At 37.6% G+C, this 20,375-nt stretch overlaps 7 protein-coding genes and 1 long non-coding RNA gene across 15 annotated transcripts; 5 read left to right on the top strand and 3 right to left on the bottom strand.

Moving 5' to 3' along the window:
- The first annotated feature begins 245 nt into the window (after positions 1-245).
- On the top strand, positions 246-5,029 carry LOC17897162 (phospholipid--sterol O-acyltransferase). 2 transcript variants are annotated; one of them, XM_023789763.1, is made up of 16 exons: positions 246-605; positions 1,063-1,198; positions 1,322-1,466; positions 1,559-1,728; positions 1,833-1,909; positions 2,187-2,403; positions 2,517-2,664; positions 2,770-2,869; positions 2,960-3,054; positions 3,363-3,414; positions 3,566-3,637; positions 3,809-3,977; positions 4,058-4,162; positions 4,234-4,318; positions 4,427-4,522; positions 4,640-5,029. In XM_023789763.1, exons 1-15 carry the CDS (start codon positions 363-365, stop codon positions 4,506-4,508), a joined length of 1,896 nt encoding a protein of 631 aa, XP_023645531.1. In that variant the 5' UTR covers positions 246-362; the 3' UTR covers positions 4,509-4,522; positions 4,640-5,029. The 2 variants fall into 2 exon arrangements, with proteins under 2 accessions (XP_023645531.1, XP_023645530.1); XM_023789762.1 differs by having other exon boundaries at positions 247-605; positions 2,511-2,664.
- A 1,566-nt stretch (positions 5,030-6,595) lies between these two features.
- Positions 6,596-10,345, top strand: LOC17897869. 3 transcript variants are annotated; one of them, XR_002835460.1, is made up of 3 exons: positions 6,596-7,544; positions 7,959-8,042; positions 10,259-10,345. XR_002835460.1 is itself a non-coding variant. In XM_006304578.2 (1 exon), the coding sequence occupies exon 1, from the start codon at positions 6,822-6,824 to the stop codon at positions 7,287-7,289; it is 468 nt and encodes a 155-aa protein (XP_006304640.1). In that variant the 5' UTR covers positions 6,596-6,821; the 3' UTR covers positions 7,290-7,606. The 3 variants fall into 3 exon arrangements, 1 of the variants encoding a protein (XP_006304640.1); XR_002835459.1 differs by lacking the exon at positions 10,259-10,345 and adding an exon at positions 8,331-8,422; XM_006304578.2 differs by lacking the exons at positions 7,959-8,042; positions 10,259-10,345 and having other exon boundaries at positions 6,596-7,606.
- On the bottom strand, positions 8,279-11,039 carry LOC17897478 (long-chain-alcohol oxidase FAO1). Its single transcript, XM_006306415.2, has 3 exons — positions 10,772-11,039; positions 10,289-10,564; positions 8,279-10,030 (listed from the first exon to the last, which is right to left on the bottom strand). Exons 1-3 carry the CDS (start codon positions 11,000-11,002, stop codon positions 8,279-8,281), a joined length of 2,259 nt encoding a protein of 752 aa, XP_006306477.1. The 5' UTR covers positions 11,003-11,039.
- On the top strand, positions 10,948-11,503 carry LOC111832557. The gene is made up of 2 exons (XR_002835461.1): positions 10,948-11,039; positions 11,134-11,503. It is a non-coding gene; the product is annotated as an uncharacterized LOC111832557 (long non-coding RNA).
- Positions 11,504-12,553: 1,050 nt separating this feature from the next.
- Positions 12,554-13,445, top strand: LOC17897987 (CRIB domain-containing protein RIC8). Its single transcript, XM_023789648.1, has 3 exons — positions 12,554-12,658; positions 12,776-12,857; positions 13,095-13,445. The coding sequence occupies exons 1-3, from the start codon at positions 12,572-12,574 to the stop codon at positions 13,442-13,444; spliced, it is 519 nt and encodes a 172-aa protein (XP_023645416.1). The 5' UTR covers positions 12,554-12,571; the 3' UTR covers position 13,445.
- Positions 13,446-13,815: 370 nt separating this feature from the next.
- Positions 13,816-14,230, top strand: LOC111832558 (glutathione gamma-glutamylcysteinyltransferase 2). The gene is made up of 2 exons (XM_023789647.1): positions 13,816-14,014; positions 14,124-14,230. The coding sequence occupies exons 1-2, from the start codon at positions 13,856-13,858 to the stop codon at positions 14,205-14,207; spliced, it is 243 nt and encodes an 80-aa protein (XP_023645415.1). The 5' UTR covers positions 13,816-13,855; the 3' UTR covers positions 14,208-14,230.
- A 48-nt stretch (positions 14,231-14,278) lies between these two features.
- On the bottom strand, positions 14,279-15,447 carry LOC17897635 (G-box-binding factor 4). The gene has a single exon (XM_006304503.2). The coding sequence runs from the start codon at positions 15,335-15,337 to the stop codon at positions 14,507-14,509; it is 831 nt and encodes a 276-aa protein (XP_006304565.1). The 5' UTR covers positions 15,338-15,447; the 3' UTR covers positions 14,279-14,506.
- A 614-nt stretch (positions 15,448-16,061) lies between these two features.
- Positions 16,062-20,331, bottom strand: LOC17897452 (probable serine/threonine protein phosphatase 2A regulatory subunit B''epsilon). Of its 5 annotated transcripts, none has more exons than XM_023789460.1 (12): positions 19,734-20,331; positions 19,390-19,623; positions 19,029-19,134; positions 18,838-18,937; positions 18,589-18,694; positions 18,374-18,464; positions 18,089-18,230; positions 17,679-17,826; positions 17,455-17,564; positions 16,912-17,068; positions 16,694-16,819; positions 16,062-16,596 (listed from the first exon to the last, which is right to left on the bottom strand). In XM_023789460.1, the coding sequence occupies exons 1-12, from the start codon at positions 19,881-19,883 to the stop codon at positions 16,456-16,458; spliced, it is 1,611 nt and encodes a 536-aa protein (XP_023645228.1). In that variant the 5' UTR covers positions 19,884-20,331; the 3' UTR covers positions 16,062-16,455. The 5 variants fall into 5 exon arrangements, with proteins under 5 accessions (XP_023645228.1, XP_023645229.1, XP_023645231.1 ...); XM_023789461.1 differs by lacking the exon at positions 19,734-20,331 and adding an exon at positions 19,235-19,290 and having other exon boundaries at positions 19,390-19,484; XM_023789463.1 differs by lacking the exon at positions 19,734-20,331 and adding an exon at positions 19,239-19,290 and having other exon boundaries at positions 19,390-19,484.
- Positions 20,332-20,375: the final 44 nt, after the last annotated feature.

The raw sequence follows: 20,375 nt of genomic DNA, 5'->3' as shown, positions 1-20,375 counted from the left end.
GACACGTGTACGATAGATATCAAATGGCGGGGATCTCTGCTTTGATTAAGCGGGAGAAAATGTGATTAAAAACGCCCGCTCGTTTGTTACGAAATTTTGAAATATTTTTAATTTTCAATTTCAAAGGCCCAATAAAGCCCATTTGTTAGTTACGTCGTGATATTAAGGAGTAGGCGAGTAACCCTCTAGATGGTGCCGAAGGTTTTTGTCTTAGGGGTATATTTGGAAAGTGTGACGCTTCCAAAAACTTTTCAACTCTACCTCCAAGGTCCCCCAACAGCAACACACGCTCTCTCCTCTCTCTTACTTTTCCTCCTAAACTCTGGCGATGGAATGAGTAGTAGTTAGAGACATCGCGAACGATGGGAGCGAATTTGAAATCGGTAACGGCTTGTTTCACCGTCATCGCCGTTTTTTTCTTGATTTGTGGCGGCCGAGCTGCGGTGGAGGATGAGACCGAGTTTCACGGCGACTACTCGAAACTGTCGGGTATAATCATTCCGGGATTCGCATCGACGCAGTTGCGAGCGTGGTCGATCCTTGACTGTCCATACACTCCGTTGGACTTCAATCCGCTCGACCTCGTGTGGCTAGACACTACTAAGGTACGTGATCTTCTTTCCCGTTGTTTGATTCTCGCTCCCTATTGTGTCGGTCGAGTTCCTTCTTGATGAATTCCAAGTGATGTATCGCAATGAAGCATGTCTCATCTCTCTTACTGATTCATTAATTTGTCAACATTGACGCCTCTTGTTGATATTTCTTAATCTGAGATTATAGTCATAGAAAACAGCCGACTCCGCGAGTTTGTTTCCATCGCTTTTGGTTCACTGAATGTTGCACGAGGAATATGAAATTAGTCTTCGCTTCTTCTTTTTTGTTCAACTAAATCTGCAAACTGATCAAGGAGAAGAGTGCTCCATAGTAATTAGCAAATGTTAGGTCATATTTCTGGTTATAGGAATTGCCAATCGTGGAGTCGGCCAAACGTTCTACAAGCATAATGTGATTACTGATTCATTTGGTTGTTGATTACTGATTTACGTGATGGATGGTTTACAGCTTCTTTCTGCTGTCAACTGCTGGTTTAAGTGTATGGTGCTAGATCCTTATAATCAAACGGACCATCCCGAGTGTAAATCACGGCCTGACAGTGGTCTTTCAGCGATCACAGAATTGGATCCAGGTTACATAACAGGTACGTTTGACTTTTTCTTCTTTCTTTCGAGTTTTTTTGAAGCTGGAAAATCATTTTGCTCTGATAATATGGCTCATTTTGTTGTGATAACATGGCTAAGTAAATCAATTGGTTGTTGTTCAGGTCCTCTTTCTACTGTCTGGAAAGAGTGGCTTAAGTGGTGTGTTGAATTTGGAATAGAAGCTAATGCAATTGTCGCTGTTCCATACGACTGGAGATTGTCACCAACCAAATTGGAAGAGCGTGACCTTTACTTTCACAAGCTCAAGTTAGTCCCCATCAGGCTTAAGTCGTTATATATTTTCCTTTCCTTTTTCCGATGTTAGATAAGCAAAGACATCTGGTCTTCTTCTTTTGCAGGTTGACCTTTGAAACTGCTTTTAAGCTCCGTGGAGGACCTTCTATAGTATTTGCCCATTCAATGGGTAATAATGTGTTCAGATACTTTCTCGAATGGCTGAGGCTAGAAATTGCACCAAAACATTACTTGGAGTGGCTTGATCAGCATATACATGCTTATTTTGCTGTTGGTACAGGCCAAATATCCTCAAGTTGCCATTTTCATTTTTCTCTTATTTGGGGAGTTATGTTGTGACCTATGGTATTGAGCTCAATACCTGATTTGTTGATTTAGGAGCTCCTCTTCTTGGTTCAGTTGAGGCAATTAAATCGACTCTCTCTGGTGTAACATTTGGCCTTCCTGTTTCTGAGGTGACCTCTGACTTCTTTTTAGTATTACGTAGTTGATTATCACCAGGTCGTATATTTCAATGAATTTTACCTTTGAAAGTGTTAGTTTTGTTAATTGAACTGCTGTGCTCGATATAGTATCTGTAGATCTTAAAGTAGCTAGTGTCAGACCATATTGTGGATGGTATACCTGTCAGCTGCATTTGCTAATCCAGCCGAACCACGTGTACACTGACTTAATTTTCAGAAACGACATATTGACATGCGCTTCTCATGTTTTTTGTTGGCAAGGCTTCAGGGAACTGCTCGATTGTTGTCCAATTCTTTTGCCTCTTCGTTGTGGCTTATGCCATTTTCAAAGAACTGCAAGGGTGATAACACATTCTGGACACATTTTTCTGGTGGTGCCGCAAAGAAAGATAAGCGTGCATACCACTGTGATGACGAGGAATATCAATCGAAATATTCTGGCTGGCCGACGAATATCATTAACATTGAAATTCCTTCCACTAGTGGTAAGATTCTGTGTATGCATCTGTAACACCAACAAAAAGTACACCAAGAATGTCACCTAACTAGATGTTCACTCTTATATTCCGTACCTTTGATTTCTATCCATCAGTTACAGAAACAGCTCTAGCCAACATGACCAGCATGGAATGTGGCCTTCCCACACTATTGTCTTTCACAGCCCGGGAACTAGCAGATGGGACTCTTTTCAAAGCAATTGAAGACTACGACCCAGATAGCAAGAGAATGTTACACCAGTTAAAGAAGTACGTATCTAGTTTGTTCTGACTCTGGCAGGGACTAATTGTTTTACAAATCTTTGCTAAACTTCAAAATAAAATTATATATAACATGGTAAGTGTACTTTGCAGGTTGTATCATGATGACCCTGTTTTTAATCCTCTTACCCCTTGGGAGAGACCACCTATAAAAAATGTATTTTGCATATATGGTGCTCATTTAAAGACAGAGGTATGATGCATTCCCCGTATTTATCATCTCCCTTGCATCTTATGTTTTAAAGCGTTAAAGAAATCAAATGTATGATACTCTCTATGGTAGGTTGGTTATTACTTTGCCCCAAGTGGGAAACCTTATCCTGATAATTGGATCATCACTGATGTCATTTACGAAACTGAAGGTTCCCTTGTGTCAAGGTAAATTTCCACGATGGCAGAAGTTAAAACAGGATTGCAGTGTCTTCTGTATCAGTCTAGTGGCATGTTATCTCATTTGCATAAGCAAATTATTAAAGAACTTAAGTACTTTTTATAATTCCTTTTGAGCTTAGTGGATGGTTAGTGGCTTAAAGTAGACAGAGGTGTAATACTTTTGCATTAAACATGACCTTATATCAAATAAATACCACTTCTGAAATTTGGTTGCTTAGGAGTAGTGGTCCTTTAAAACATTTTGTTGAAGTAGCTGTAGACCTGTTCATATCTTCTTGCTGCAATATCTGCAGGTCTGGAACTCTGGTTGATGGGAATGCTGGACCTATAACTGGGGATGAGACGGTAAGCGCAGAAGTTGGGTTTCAAAATACTGTGTTGTAAAACTACTGATGACTAATACAATATTTGCGTCTGGAACACTGCTTGCAATGTTTTCTAGTACACTGCCACTGACTCCGCCACTTTTACTGATTATGAAATTGATCTCTGATAGGTACCTTATCATTCACTCTCTTGGTGCAAGAATTGGCTTGGACCTAAAGTTAACATAACAATGGCTCCCCAGGTACTTTTTTTAGTTTTTAACCTTATATACATTGAATTTTGAGTGCAATTTTCTGGTTGTATGTTGAGTCACCAATTTGTCCTTTCTAAAAATCATGCATCTCTGTACATCTCAAGAACTCATATATTGTGAAAAGAGATTCTCATTGGGTTATGAAAATAACATCAACAGCCAGAACACGATGGAAGTGATGTACATGTGGAGCTAAATGTTGAACATGAGCATGGGTCTGACATCATAGCAAACATGACAAAAGCACCAAGGGTTAAGTACATAACCTTTTATGAAGACTCTGAAAGCATTCCAGGAAAGAGAACTGCTGTCTGGGAGCTTGATAAGAGTGAGTAACAAACATATGAAAGGTGCTCTCAGAGAATCTTGCATTGGTTTTTGACTTTTTGGTAATTATTTGTTGTGCAGCAAATCACAGGAATATCGTTAGATCTCCAGTCCTGATGCGGGAGTTATGGCTTCAGATGTGGCATGACATTCAGCCTGGTGCGAAGTCCAAATTTGTCACCAAAGGTAAAAAAAAAATATTGCTCTTCTATTAGTTCCTATTGCTTCTGGGTGGAAATGTAAATACCATGTTGCAGCCAAGCGTGGGCCACTTAGAGATGCGGATTGCTACTGGGATTATGGGAAAGCCTGTTGTGCTTGGCAAGAATACTGTGAATACAGGTTTCACTCTCCTCTTCCCATTAAAAGTTTCTTATCTTATCTATTATTTTGAAATCTGTAATTTACTGATTTGGTTGCTGTAATTATATTGTGAAACGAAATATACAGATACAGTTTCGGGGATGTTCACTTAGGACAAAGTTGTAGATTGAGGAACACATCTGCTAATATGCTGCTCCAGTACATATAAATTTCCTCGTTGAGGTCACATTACTTATCTTTTTTTCTCACACTCCAACTCTTTTTTCATCTATTCGATTTCACACAAAACAACAAACTTTAACCAATTTTGTTTTTTTCTCATTTGAAACTTTGTTACAGCAAAATGACTGATTCCTTCGTTTGCATTCCTCTTCCACTAAAAGGAAAAAAAAATAAAAGGTTCAAAACAGTCAGTTCTCATTGCTCTCTATATTTCTCACGCAAAGGTATTCTTTAGTGATTTTTTTTCTATCACGAGCATATGATATATTGGGTCAACAAGAGTGCAGTTACTTTGATCTTAACGGCGAAAGTAGTAAACCTATATTGAAAGAGTTTTTTTTTTCTTTTTTTTTAACTTCAAGTGCGATTTGTTCTCTTCCGTTTCAATAGAGAGAGATACAGAACAATTCTGACTTCTGAGTATGTTGTTGCTTAATTCTTACCATACCTCATAACAAGTTAAAAGTAAAATAGTAAAAAATAAAAAGGAAATTTTTTTACTTTATATGGATTTTACGTTTTTGATAAGCAATTGGTAGAGAGAGAGGGAATAAAGCATAATTAGGTGGTTTGATGGTTTGGTTGAACATGAGTTTTGAACTTTTTATAAGAGAGTTAATACTTTATATATCGAAATTAAATGTTAGTCAATTTTATGGTCCCTCTCAAATTTGGTCCTTTTATTTTTTCCATATTTGCCTCCCTTTTTAAAATAGTAGACATGCATTCATTTGTTTTTTCTTGTTTTTTGCTTAAACTTTGCAGTATTCTTTCAGTCTATTGGATGAAAGGTGGCAAACTTAATGCCAAACTATCCAAAGACACATCAGTTTTCACAATCTCATAAGAAATAGATTAATTATATAGTATATGATTAACATAGTAATTTCAAATAAATCTAAAGTACAAAATTTTTACTCCTTAACTGATTTATTATGGGTTTTAAATATATTATTGTGATGTTAATAACTTTTCTTTATTGAAACTAAGATGAATTGCAAAACCTGTTGACAAGGGATTAATAATTGTCATTTAAAATGTCAATGAATAGTTTTATCAACCATTACCATTAAACTACATGAGTTTTTGTCTTAAATTGGTCGCTTCTTGAAATCGGTTTCTCGCCATCGTTGAAATTTTATAATGTTTAGGTGCTAAATAAATAACTAAAAAGTAAACGAGGAAAAAGTCTAAACCTGAATCAATTTTATTTCTCCCTAACAGTTTTAGCGTGTTCTGCATTTACATATGGCCACATATAGAAAAAGGAAATTTTATGGCAATTGAAAAAAAGTAACTAAAAGTTAAATAGTTATATTTATTTGTCCATCTTGTTCTGCACTCACAAACGTTGCAAGAACTGTTTGATGAAAGATGCATGTGGTTTGATCTTTTTAGATTTATTTTTTCCAACTCCACGATGTACAATTATAAAAATGACAAAATCACTGAATAAGGAAAAAAATTAAGATTAGTGCAAAATTATAAATGATTGTATTATTTAAAATAATTATATGGTATAAATCATGAATCCACACAGATGTTTGATTGATAAATAAATAAAAATGATAAATCACATAATAGTCTTTTTGACTTCAGAATCTCATAAAATACTGATCAAACTTAGTTATGGTTGCTTTTGTAGCGAAAATATGATGGAAATAAGAGGTTCATTCTTAGTATATTCATATAATATACAAATATTTTGATATATTTTTAGTTGTATGACTTTACAAGGATTGGTTGGATTCTGAAGCTTACTTTTAATGGGTTTAAAAAAAATTCTCTCGTACTCAGTAAAACTTTATGCCAAAGAAGCAAAACTTAAATCAATTTGATTCTTTGTAGTTTTCTATTACTTGCTACTTTTTTATTAGACTTACACAAAAAGGACAAATCAGTCAATTTAGGTTCAATGGGTAACCCAAAATTGAAGAAACGGTAAAGCAAACGAAAGGGCAATTCAGTAAATGCAAATAGAGTGGCATTCATGTAATTGTGCTGAAAATAGAAGGGTAATCTAAGCCTCCAGCCCTTATAAATTGTCGTAACCTACCCATTCCCGTGACCTTTCTGTTATCCCTTCTCGTTCTATTATCCCTTTCTCTCTCTCTTCCTCTCTCTCTCTAAGCGCTCCGATTATATTCTCTCGCAATTAAAGAAAAAAATCTCGAAACTTTTGAATTTTTTTTTTTTTCACTTTCACCCGGATCATTTTGATTTGACTGTTTTACGACAGTCAATATTTCATTTTTTTTAATTGGGTGCTGACGTGGCATGCATCCAATAGAGAAGCACCATGAACACCAAAACGATGCGTCTTCCCCCACGTCGCGTTCTAACGGCGGATAAACGCAAAGAAAGAGACGGCGCCATCTCCTCCGTCACAGAAAAATCGCCGGAAATCGCCGTGAAGAAGCTTCCTCCACCGCCAAATCTTGTTCCTCCGCCGCCGGTTAATCCCATTTCCAGAAAATCTACAACCGCAGTAGCCGAGCCGGTCGGCTCGAACCAGCTTATTTTAGCCGGTTATCTGAGCCACGAGTTCCTCACGAACGGCACACTCTTCGGAGAGCAATGGAACCCGGCTCGAGTCCAGTCAGTCGAGGCCAGGAAGGTGAAGCCGAGCCATATTAATGAGCCGGCTGGGGAAAGTGAGCCGAAACGGAAGAGGTACACGGAGGTTGCAAATCTTCTCCGGTCAGACGGGCCCCACTTGCCCGGCATCGTCAATCCTGCCCAGCTTGCCCGATTTCTTAAACTGTGATCGGCGTAATCCGGTGTCCACGTGGAGACAGATCATTGGGTTGTCGCCCGGCAAGCGAGACAGCCTTAGACCGGAACCTTCCCGTTCCTCTCTCTCTCTCTCTCTCTCTCTCTCTCTCTCTCTCTCTCTCTCTTTTTTCTTCTGTTCAAATGTTTTTAAAAAAATCCTCTTGTCTCTCTGTGTAAAGCTCTCTCTTCTTCTCCTCATCTTCTTCCTCGGAAATTGACTGAGAAATTTTTAGGGTTTGTTGTTGAGGTAGATGTTCGTCTTTTGTATATCAGAAATATTAGTCAATGGATTATAATATTCTCAACTCAGAAAGATTGAACTGCCCTAAATTATATAACTTTTCTTGTGTGTTGATGGATCCGTAGTAGATCGTTTTATTAGTTTGATCGGAAATCGTATTAGAATATACATGACCACAAAGAAAATCTCAAATTTTGATAAATTTGCTCCAATTATTTGAACTTGGTCGATTGATATTAGATTCGAATGCAGTATTAACGAGATTCGAACTCCGGCTTCGACCAATCCAAGATCATCGTTTTAGGGAAAACAAATTATATTGATGACCTTGTACAGTGCCAGTTATAGATCTCATAAACGCTGAACACACACTTTTTCTTCCGAGGAAACCCGTTGATCGTTTGATCTTTTGTGTTTTAGAGTTTGTGGAAGATACCGATTGCGTTTGAGTGGTGTGACGCGTTTGCTACTGTAACTAGACAATCGAAACTGCAAACTGTCGAGGTAAATATCTCTTTTGAATTGATTACAACTAATGTAGCATTAAAAGAACCTGAATCGAGAGGATGTGTTGTGTAATACTTATATTTATATAGAGGTTGATCTTGACCGCTGAATTGAATTTGATTTAGTTGCTAAGGAACGATATCAGCATCTTCCAAGTGCTAATCTGCACGGCTGCTTCTCTTTATTCATTACAGTAAACGAATCAACAAAGATTGAAACTTTTTAACAATTTCTTAGTCCTTCTTCTTCTTCTTCATCAACTCGGCTATTCTATTGGATATGCAGTAAGCAGTGGACTGAACGGTGATCATAGGATTAACACCAAGAGCTGTAGGCAGAACACTTGCATCACAGACATACAAATCTTCTGCCTCCCAGCTCTCTCCTTTTCCATCTATGGCTCCTTCCTTTTCTGAAGCACCCATACGGCAACATCCCATCTGATGTGCTGTAAAGGAATGAGTCCAATGCTTACTCATCGACACAACTCCGGCTGGCGCGTTCACTGTATGTAAAAAGGCCTCTAGCTCTTCACGTTTGATGCCATCACATTTTATTCTCTGCCCATCGCTCCTATATGTGCCCACCTCCGTTGCTCCTGCTGCAACTAAGATCTGCAGTGCTTGCTTTAACCCAATGGTCAGATTCTCTTCGTCTGCTTTGGTTAATCTGTATTTGACAATGTCTCCCTTCACCTCTCCCACACCTTCATCTCTCACCATGACAAAAATATGAGATGTTCTTGTGTATTTGGCAAGTCTCTCCTTAATGTCCGACCCAGAGACCCAGGGGATGAGAGATGCGAACGTACCTGGTCCTATAGCAGGAGTCTCTAGTGTGATGTTAGGTGTGGTAGAGTCCATTGGATGTACATAGTGTAACGAAGTCATTATCTCTCCCTCATGAGCCGCTCCTTTGAAGTCTGAATTTCTTTCCGGGAAGTAGCCCCAAGCCATCAGGATAGGGTGGATATGGAGACCGCGCCCGATGTTTGGATTCTTCAACCCACTCGAAGCCAACAGCCCCGGTGTCTTAAGCGAGCCACAAGCTATGATTGTCACTTTGGCATTGATCTCAAGCTTCTTTCTGGTTCGGTTGGATAGAGAAGCTGTAACTCCCAAACATCTTTTTTTCCTTCCGCTCTCCTTTCTTTTGTGAGCATCGTTATCCGCCAAGATCACTTTTTCAGCCTTGCACCGTGTTAGGATCACGGCATTGTTGTTAACTGCATCAACCAGCCAGGTTGAATCTGTCCCTCTTTTCTCTCCAGTTGGGCAGCCAAACGAGCAACTACCGCAATAATGTTTGTCTGTTGAATTCCTTGGCACTGTTGTCACATCCAAACCAAGCTTCTCGCAACCTTTCCGCAGAATCGTGTTCTGAAACCCTTCTCTGATGATTTTCTCAGTGACACCTATCCTCTTGCAGACTCTATCCATCGCTGCCTTATATTTCTCACTAGAAAATATCGCAATCCCTCGCTGCACTGACCATTCTTCTATGATAGCATCAGGTGTGTTTAAGGATGCTGCCCAGTTTACCACAGAGCCACCACCCACAGTTGATCCTGCCATGAACCGGAACCTCCCATCATGAGTCATCAACAAGCTATTGGACTCAAACAGCTCAAACGTGGAAGGACCCTCAAGGGCCGAGTAGTCTCTGGGTACAAAGTAGTTCCCTTTCTCGAGAACTACAACCTTAAGGCCTGACTTTGCTAGGTTTGCAGCTGCAACTCCTCCACCACAGCCAGAACCCACAATTACTGCATCACACTCGATCTTGTAAGTGTCACTTTCTCTGTCCTCTGTGACTTTAAGACCTTTGTTGATCATACGTTGCTTGATGGTCATCTCATCTACTTCAGCAGTCTCGATGATCCCTTTCTCTAGAGGTCTTTCCTTGTGTTCCATGCCCTCGTTTTCACCCATGTCCACTCTATAACCAATTGCATCCCATGCTGGGTTTTCTGTATTTTCATTGGTCTGTTCATACATATGATTTAGTAAGAAAAAAAGATATATATACACAGGTAAGAAATATGGCATATGTCGTGCTGGTTAAAGAAAAGTATAGATGGAACCATGATTAAAGTATATTTGACCAGTGGTTCATGTTTGCACCTTTTATGTTCACAGTCATACACTCATACTAGTGGAAATTTTCATACAAACTTCTATGACCTCTAAAGAAACCAAATGGCTTCGTAACAGAAAGATGCATAGGAAGATGGAATACGTTACCCATGTGAAGTAATAGAATAAGAAGATGGCTTTGATCATCATAAAACCGAGTCTTGCTAAAGGGTTATACCACTGTGTGTTCCATCTCTGAAGAACCTTCTCCCTCTTCTCAAGAGAGATATCAGAGAATTTGAGAAGAAAAGGCCAATTCTCCTTATCAAGAGAGACTAACCCGCAGAGCAGCAACGTCCCCAATCTGAATGTAAGTATTCTCAAAACTACTCTGACCACTTTAACTGTCACTGGTATTGCCTTTGTCGCCAGCAGCTCTGCGACCTGTTATTATCAGTTTATACTCGTTTCATTTACACATGTAAAGAAACTTGTACATTGAAGATAAAGTAAGAAAATCTATCTTTTCAGTACGATATATATATACACCTTAGTATAAACTTTTATGCATATTATAGTTATCTTTCTTTTTCACCCTTTTGTTTTGTTGAGATGATAGATAAAGAGAGAAAACTGGAGAGAGGAAAAGACCTCATCTGGTCGAATATGAGACCCAGGAGAAGACTTAAAGAAAGATAAGAGTGCATCACTGCGTAAAACCTTCAACTTCATATCAAGATCTAAGCTCTGTAGTGGAACAGGAGGCAAAATAGCCTCGCAAATGGCAGAGAGGGCTTGGAGGTCAGACTGCGAGAAGCCATGGCTGACGTTTCCGTGTTTGGTACTCCATCTCAACAAAGGGCTTCCTCTTCTTCCTACCATTTTCTCTCTTCAGTCTCTCTCTGTTTTCAGCTTTAAGGTCTTTTCTCTTACCCCCTTCCTTCTTTACACAAACACATATATTATATATACATGAATAGCTTATGGTCTGATCAAACTTTTTCCCAATATAGTTTGAAAAACAACGTTGTCGGAAAATCTAAGGCGGTGCCTTAAGTGTTGGGTAAACAATCAGAAAGGAGAAGACAAATTATGAAAGGAGTTTGCTTCTTTCTTGAGTGTCTGTCTATTTTTGGTTGTTTGTTTGCTGCGTCTTGTAAAACGAGACACCACAGGGCACACACAATACGTAATATCACGTGTGGTGTATTTGTATTATGTATTTGATATGCGTATTTACGAATACGTATATGTGTCTTGGGTCAGGTGTGTGTGGGATATAACAGGGTCCACGTGACATACGGCTGCATTGTACTCTTGTTACATATGTTACATGTGTATTTCCCTATAAAAATATAAAGCTTTGTCAATAATATATATAGATATATATTCTCGTAATAATACTCTCTCTAATATGAAAAGTGGAAATTTCACTTTGTAGAGTTGAACATCATCTAGAGTTTTCCTTTTTCCTTTTTTTCTTTTGCCGATACATCATCCTCGGTTTTTATATCATAGTTGAAAGAGTATATAAATACGATTTGTGTCATTGATTTCTAGCGTCATGACTCATGGGTTACATCAGTTTTTCCCTCCAAGAAATTATAAAAATAACAACAAGTCTATCTCGGTTTCTTATTTCTAAAATATGACGTCAATACAAAGTGGTTGATAACTTGATATCTCTCTCTCTCTCTCTGTAAACAGAAGAATCTAAATATGAATTAGTCTGTATATTATTTGTATCAATTATAGCTAAGTGGCCAATGATTAAATTTGTTATTTCTACTAACAACTGCCGATTCTCTCTTTACAGTTTTACCAAATTAAGATTACAATACAGAAACAAACAATAAAATTAGCCTCATAAGTTTGTTTTTTTCCTACTTTGTCACGTTATTAGATCAATATCTGGAAAACCAGAAACGATGATTATAAGCTTTTAAAATTCTCTTCTTCTTATTTCCTTTTGTTCATAACTGAGCATCTTCTCGGTTCGACTTCTTTTTCCAATTCTTACCAAAGGTAAAAAAGAAAAAAAGAGTTATATAAGTCGTAGAATGTTAAATCACAATGCTTATAAGGAAATCATCGACAATCGCTCTTAATCGAGCGGAAATGAAGAATTACGTGTTTTCTTTTCAATTTTGATTTCATATTCTTATTCTGATAGTACTGGTGGTGGTGCTTTCATTATATATGTCCAACTACAAAATGAAGAACCTCTTGAAGGGTCTTAGGTATATTTCTCAAATATTTGGTGAGTTGTTATTTAATTTTCCTTTTTAATTTTGTTACTCTGTATATTTAGACACTATATATATATATATATATATATATATATATATATCTCTTCCTTAGCTTATAAATTATAATAATTTCCCCAATTTAAAGATAACATTCTTTGTGAATGATGAAATCGCATATGCAGAAAATGAGAAAGAGCCAGAGATGCAAATAGGAACTCCAACAGATGTAAAGCATATCGCTCACATTGGTTGGGACGGAGGATCTCTCAATCAAAATTCACCCACCTGGGTATAATTAATGATTTCATTTTACATGCATAAATATATATATAACATATTGCATCTCTTTCTTTTTCTTTTTCATATAACATAAACATAATTAAACTAAACTTTATTCAAAATGTAGATGAGTGATTTTAACCTATCGGGTGGATATTCATCGGTGCCTCTCAGAAATATCAAGGAGGATGCTTCATGCCTTTCTGAAGGTAACTCTTTTTTAGAGATACCTTGACTATCAAAAATTAGTTGCGGCTATTAAGAAATGAAGCATATATACCATATTATTAGGATTTTAGAGTTAAAAATGGAAACTTAATATGATCGATCTTGATGAATTTCACGTAGTATTCGTATATAGATTAAGATAGAGTAAAATTTCAGTGAAGAAAATTAAAAGGATATATAGACTAGGAAATAATGCGTAGATGCATGTTTACGTGTAGAGTCGTCGAGGCGGTCACGTGAGACACACGGACTTCCAAAAGCGTCGAGAGAGCGTTCAAGCACTAACCTAGGTGGTTCTCGTTCGCCAACAAAAGAAGGATCATCAAGATTACGTGGATCTTCGCATTCTAGTGGAAACCCAAAAGCTTCACGTAAATCAAAAGAATCTTATGATACTATTCTCCAAGATGGTTCTAAAAGATCTCGTCGGAGAAAATCTAAAGATTCTGTAAACGGTGGTGGGTCTTCAAGATCGTCACGAAGAGCACGTGGATCTTCGCAGTCAGAATCGATGAGTGGTTCTATCTCCGACACAGGATCAATGATATCAATCGATCTCCACTTATGATCATATCTATAAATGAGACAATAGATATATAAATGAAAAGTTTGGAATTTGTTTGTCTCAAGATACATATAATGTAGCTTTTGGTTCAAATCTGAAAAACGTGTATTTAATTCGTTTTTATTATTGCCTCAACTATCGTTTTAATTTATTTTCTTTGGAAGATTTGTTCTTTATCTTCCTTCATGCAATAATAAAAAATAGAAAAAAAAATGAACATTTTTGAACCTTTCTAAGATTTGAAGTCTACTGTCCGGCGAATAACTTATTAGGCTAGCTTGTGGCTTATAAACCCAAATGATACCTTCATATTTTTAGCTAGCATTCAGGAAATTATGTTTGAAGTTAGATGTGTGCAAAGTTCTTACCAAGAAATTATTGTTTTCTTGAGTTACATCAGGTCTTGGTGAGAAGATGCCGGTGGTAGCTTACCCATCTGGGAATGATGTGTTCACTGCTCTTCTATTGGCTTTACCTCCGCAGATGTGGTCAGGTATCAAGGACCAGTCACTTTTGCAAGAAATGAAACAGCTCATTTCCATGGTTAGCCTCCCGACTTTGCTTCAACAAGAGGTTAGATGACAAGAAATATGTATGACAGTCTGAAGATTATCTCATGAAGCCGAGGACTCTACTCAACATTAAGTATGATCAGTTAACCGTGTTTCTTTGCTTGGTATAGGTTTTGCATCTACGACGCCAACTTGAGCTACTAAAACGATGCAAGGAGAATAAACAAGACGAAGAGCTCTCTGCTCCTGCCTAATTAAACATAACAAGAACTCTCTAATTTCTCAACCACCACCAAAATTATTAGGAAACATTTAGAAAAAAAAGGGAATATATCCCTCTGGTCTGGTCCATACAATATCTATAAACCAGCAAAAGCTATATGTATTCTCCATTACATACCTGAGAGACATTTAAAAGTAAACTAAGTACTAACCATATCACCATCACTTTACTATATAGATTACAATATAGTAATCAAGCCCATAGGTTTTATTTATCCACATACAAAAGTATATATATGTCTTACCACTAGAATCTGCAAGTGACCACCCTTCACCATTCCAAAGAATGGCTTCTGCTTAAAGACCGAGACGATGGCCTTGGGTTCTCATCGACTGGAATCAAAACCTCCATAAGCTTCTTGTATCTCTCTTTAGTGGTCTCTTCAATCTCCTTCAAAAGCTGCTCATTCTCTTCCTCCAACTTGGCAGCCAAAGTCTCTAACTCAACTTGATAAGCCTGCTTCCTCTCTCTGGACCTAGCCGCAGATTCACGGTTCTTGATCATCCTCTTCTGTCTCTGAGCTGTAGCTTTATCCATCGCCTCCATCATCACTCTCCCTCTTTTTCCCCTCATTCCTCCTCCACCCATTGATCCTTCAATCATCTGAAACGAACTGTGTCGCTGCGGCTGCGGCTGAGACATCATCGGAAAATCGAATGTATAGCTACCGTCGTTGTTAAGTCTCTCCGGCGGAATCTTCACATCAATTCCATCTGAGTCAATGTTTGCTGCGTCATCATCCATTGCTGCTTTCGCTAGAAAATCCTCAAGCGTCATTGTTACATCTTCCTGTGCCTCCTCTTTCATCAAGATCCTCCTCTGCTCTCCAGATACAATCTCTTTCCAAACGTCGTCCACACTCTTACCGTTGTTAACGCTGTTCCGATCTCCAAGATCAATCGCCATATCTAACGGCTTCGAATCAGAGGCGAAAGTGTAATCGCTGCCACCGCCGTAAGCGAAACTGATTCTGGATTGATCGGCGTGAAGATTTGGTCGGAGATGGTTCGATGATCTAATAGAAGGGGAAGATGAAGCAGAAGAAGAGTTACGACGAGAGAGATCGGAATTGGAAGAAGACATAAGCTTAAAGGACGCCATTTCACTTGACTTTGTCGGAAATGATCGAACCAGAGAGATGAAGATTGAAGAGATCTTTCTAGGGTTATCTCGTGTTATGTCTGTAATTTTTATATGCAAACTAAACACGCGCATGTAAAACGCGTGACTTGCACCTTCCATATTACAGTAAAACCTCTATAAATTAATAATGTTGAGACCATGAAAATCTATTAATTTATAGAGGTTTTAATTTATCGATAAATTAATAATTATTAATTTATAGAGAGATTTTCTTAATTTGGAAAGTTTTTTTCAAAAAAAGATTTAAAAATAAGATTTAATCATGATAATTAGTATTTTATATAATGATTAACAAAGAAAATAATTATTATGTCTTGAAAAAGAATTCTAACAATTTTTTATATAGTAAAATATTAGAAATAAACTCTAAAAAATAATAATTTGTCTATATATACATATATTTTGAAAATTTTACCTAATTATTAATTTATAATATTGATGGGACCATATATTTACAAAGGATTTTCAAAAAATTATTATCTTATTATTTTATCGAAATGTATCTAAAATTACACTGGTCCCAACTTGGGACCGGAGAAATTTATTAATTTATAGAGATTATTAATTTATCGAGTATTAATTTATAGAGGTTTTACTGTATATAGGAGTACATAAAATTTTAAAGATAACAATGGCAACGTGTAACGAATAACTAAAGAATTTTATAATATGGTCAGTGTCATGAAAATAATAATAAATCTTAAGCTATCAAAAGTTGGTGGTATTCAAAATCAAGCTATTCAAACTCCAAAGTCCAAACCAACTACCAAGTGTAGAAAAACTCAAAAAGAGTCCTCAATATTTTTGTACATTTTTTCTTTGATTTTGTCATTATAAGACCATCCAACTAAAAATATCGACACCATATTATGTAGAAGGAGAGAGACCCAACCTGAAAAATCTCTGGAATCGAAACAAAAATGCAAAACTTTCATGAAATTGGCAGACTCCTTGGAATTATTGGTGATGAATGAATCTCCACTGCCAGGAGCGTCTGGAAACAACAGTAACCTCCAAATCTCTGATCATGGTCCATGGATATACGTATGTGGTTAGGAGCTCAGACGCAGTTTTATCTAAAATTGAGGTTCGAGTGGTTCATCCCATACATCTGCACTCCCATTTGAGACTTCCTCTACATCTTCCTCCATTGACAATCTCACATACTCTCTCTGAGCAAACCGATCCCATTCTGTCAAATTTGGATCCTCCCGTTCCTACAGCCATGTTTTAATTTCATCAATCTAAACTACTACCGACTGTTGTTAGCAATTAAGCAGTTATATAGACACTCCACAAGAAAGCCAAATGTACCTGGCGAATGAGAAAGGGGTCACGTGTCTCAAACGCCATGAATTTATTAAGGTTGAAGAGTATATTAAAGACGTTTCCTGAAAGTTTGGACCCTTTCAGATCCTGGAGGGTGATGCAGTTCTCCTTCTGTAAAGTCACTCACCAAATTGATGATTTCAATCATATAAACACATCAAAATCAGCTAGAAAAAATCAAACAACTATGAAAAGCCACTAACCTCTGGTCCAATCATGTCAATTATTTGACATAAGATATCGTTGAAGAGAACAGGTTCCTGGGTTATGCATTCCATGCGATGCAACTGCTCTTCGAAAAAAAACTGCATTTCGTTTGGAGTGATCAACCCGTTTCCATCCAAGTCTATGCACTTGAACCTGCACCAAGGATTACAATCACAATCAGTGTCAAGGGAAATACTCTCAGCCCTGTAGTAGATAGATGAGCATGCTAGGCTAGTAGGCTATGAACTCATATCATATCTGAGGTTCAATAGAAGTGTTTTAGGTTCATGAAAAATGAGCAACATGTTAGCGCCTGAGTATAAACAGGGCTCCTACGTTCATGGAAAAACAGTACTGTAAAATGATAAGAGTAAATAAAATCTGAGGATAAGAGAGTTTTTATGGACAGTCCACATATGCCAATGGTTTTGGCTCAGTTTTAGTATCTACAATACACAAATTTACGATTTAATTTTAAACCAAGGGGAATATTTCATATAGGAAAAAAAAATATCAACATGGAGGGGAGAGATGTGTACCAATATTCAAGACTAGGCATGGAAGACTTGTCTTCCTCTGAGAGAATGAAGTATACAAAATCTTCATAACTCATTTTCCCTTCAACTTTGCTCGTAAACTTCCTAGGAACCTAAAAGAAAAACATAGAAACAAGGGCATCGAGATCAAATAAAAAGGGTTACATCATACTATATAACTTAACTTCGAAGGAGGTGATATGGCAAGAAGAATTTCGGGAACCAACCTGTGAAAAAATTCTATCAACAATCCTGTAGGTAAGGGCATTATTACCATATTTGATGAGGTTATCCTTATCAATAAAGCAATCATGGTCACCATCAAGTTCCCAAAATCTGCAGTATATGACGTAGAAGTGCTCATAGGAGAAGTACCTGAAGTTTTAACAAAAAAGACCATGATAGTGGATGGTTAAATCAGGCATAAGTTCTGTCTCAGAAACAATATGAAGACATAAGCAGAAACTCAACTTTTGCACTGTTGTAACCCCACACATATATATATATATATATATATGTATAAGCCGATAAGTAGACTAAATGTGATACATTCTATGGGCTTACCTCTAAATAATAACGGAACAGTTCTTATAAATGTTTGAATTAGAAATTATATAAAAAACGAAAACAAACTCACCTAATAATTTTATTGATGTCGTCCTCTTCATCAATTTGTTGCATGGCAGCAATAAGATTTCCGCGTTTCAGCTCTCTAAGAGTAAGGCAACCAGTTCCTGATCTGTTGATGTAGTAAAATATTCTGTAGATGACAGTTTCAGCTGGATAATCAACACAGGATTAAATTAGTACAAGTATAAATCAAACATAACGAGGAGGGTCTTATTTAGCACAGTAAAGGATATCAAGTAGATTTCAACATATTTAACATGAAGTCAATAAGTCACATATCAATGATTCCTACCATATCTTTCTTGAAATTCGCTTGAAGTCCTCAGAAATTCTAACCCAGGATGTGTTGCCAGAAGTTCATCAAGAACCGGTTTGAAGTCTACCTGTAGCCAAAAGTAACCAAGGAAATATTAAAATCTTTGGTGCAATGGGTTTGATAAAGAAGAAACTGGTGGAAAATAAATCAGAACGGGTTGAAGAAAAGGAGGAGAAGAATCACAAAAACACCTGTTTGAGGTACTTGCACCCTTGCTGCCTTAATATGTTATATATCTGGGAGGTTGTGTCCATAGTTAACATATTTCCATCGATCCAGTACTTGATGAATGCATCCCTGAGGAAAATTAGTCAATCAGCAAACAAAGTAAAGCACCAACTACGAAATTGTAGGAAAGCACCGAATTTTTCTTACTATTTTACCTACACAAACAAAGTTTTATTAAAATACATATGAAAAAATAGCATAGATGGAGCTACCTTGTAACTATACCAGTGCAATTGGGATCTATCTTTCTGAAAAGTGCAGGAGAAAGAAAAGAAGGCAGCTTGCAGACTTCTTTGGTAATGGATTTGAATTCTGCAAGAGGAACAAGAGTGCTAAGATAGATTGCGTTATATATTCCTCAGAATGAAAAAAATGAATGAACAAAATTGAATTGAAAAATCACCATCCACACGTAGTCCATCAATATAGTTACTAAAAACTTGATCAACCATGGATATACATTGCTGTTTTAATTCTCTTGCTGGGGGACGCCCGTGTTGGTAGTAGAACTGCAGAAAATATAAAGTGTAATGAGTTAAACTGGATTACCATAGTAACCTTATTAGCATGCCACAGTGAAGGATATTTTCTCCTTCAAATCAGTGTTACCTACAAATTAGTAGCCTCGGTTTAAATGAGTACCCTGCATCTACCTACGAAGCTATCTGTTTCAATGACCAATCAAGTGAACATACAAACACCAGACTGAAATTCACGGGTCCAATGCAATAAAATTATATCCATGTCGGGAAAGGAGAACAAACCTGAGGAATGAGTTCGGGCTTTGGTTCCTTGACTGAACAGAGAGGAGAGTGGAGAGATGGAGGGGGAGTCCTTTGCCTCGAGAAACGAGGGGAACCAGAAGAGCTGCGTGGAGAAAGTGGGGGAGTGGTGCAGCTCAGAAACACAGCTGGCAAAGCACTTGCACCAGAAACATTGATGCTGGCATAACTCTTGGCGGGTGTTCCAGATGAAGCATCATCAATCAAAGACTTGACCTAGAGAAAACATGAAACTGTCAAAGCAGGGTGATGGAACATACTCGTTGTGCTAATATTAGAATACAGTGAAAAAAGAGAGGGCGAGGAAGGGTAGAGAGATAAGGTACCAATCTGACAGTGTGTGGGAGTGAGAGCCACTGGGAGAAGAGTTCATCAGCAATATGAGAGCTTGCATTGAGCGGAGCAGGAGACAAAGCAGGGAGCTGCAAGAGCTCAGGATCTAAAATACGAGCATCGTCTACTCCGTCAATATCCATGATTCTCCGACTTCATCCACCGAGAAGAGCAAAAGCCCACTTCTTGGAACACCTCGAATCAATTCCGCCGCGAAAGCCCAGAAAATTCAAAAATCGACAACGGCGGCTTTGAAAAGTCAGACGACCGTATCAACCAACAGCTTGAATAACTTATATATACAAATACTTGGAACAAAAACCACAAAGTACGTACTGGGAAGAAACCCTAGTTTTCGAATTCGATTAAGGATACACTAAGTACAAAATCAGGAGGCGATCTCTTTCCAAAAATAGCAGCTTCTTCTTCTGTAATTGGAAGAGTAAGAGACCGTCACCCAAGTAAGCAGAGAAGAAAACTTAGCAGATGAACGGAATACAAAGCACACCGATCAATGATCAGGTACAGAGAGATACTCGAAGACTACGAGGCGAAGAAAACTGGGGAAACTTATGAAAGTGAAGCCAGAGACAGAGACAGAGACAGAGAGATATGTATATATATATTTTTACATG

The sequence above is a fragment of the Capsella rubella genome, unplaced genomic scaffold (genome assembly GCF_000375325.1).
Source record: "Capsella rubella cultivar Monte Gargano unplaced genomic scaffold, Caprub1_0 scaffold_1, whole genome shotgun sequence".
In the NCBI taxonomy this organism is placed as follows: Eukaryota; Viridiplantae; Streptophyta; class Magnoliopsida; order Brassicales; family Brassicaceae; genus Capsella; species Capsella rubella.
Note: the sequence above shows the minus strand (reverse complement) of the source record. Positions and strands in the feature narration are given on the sequence as shown.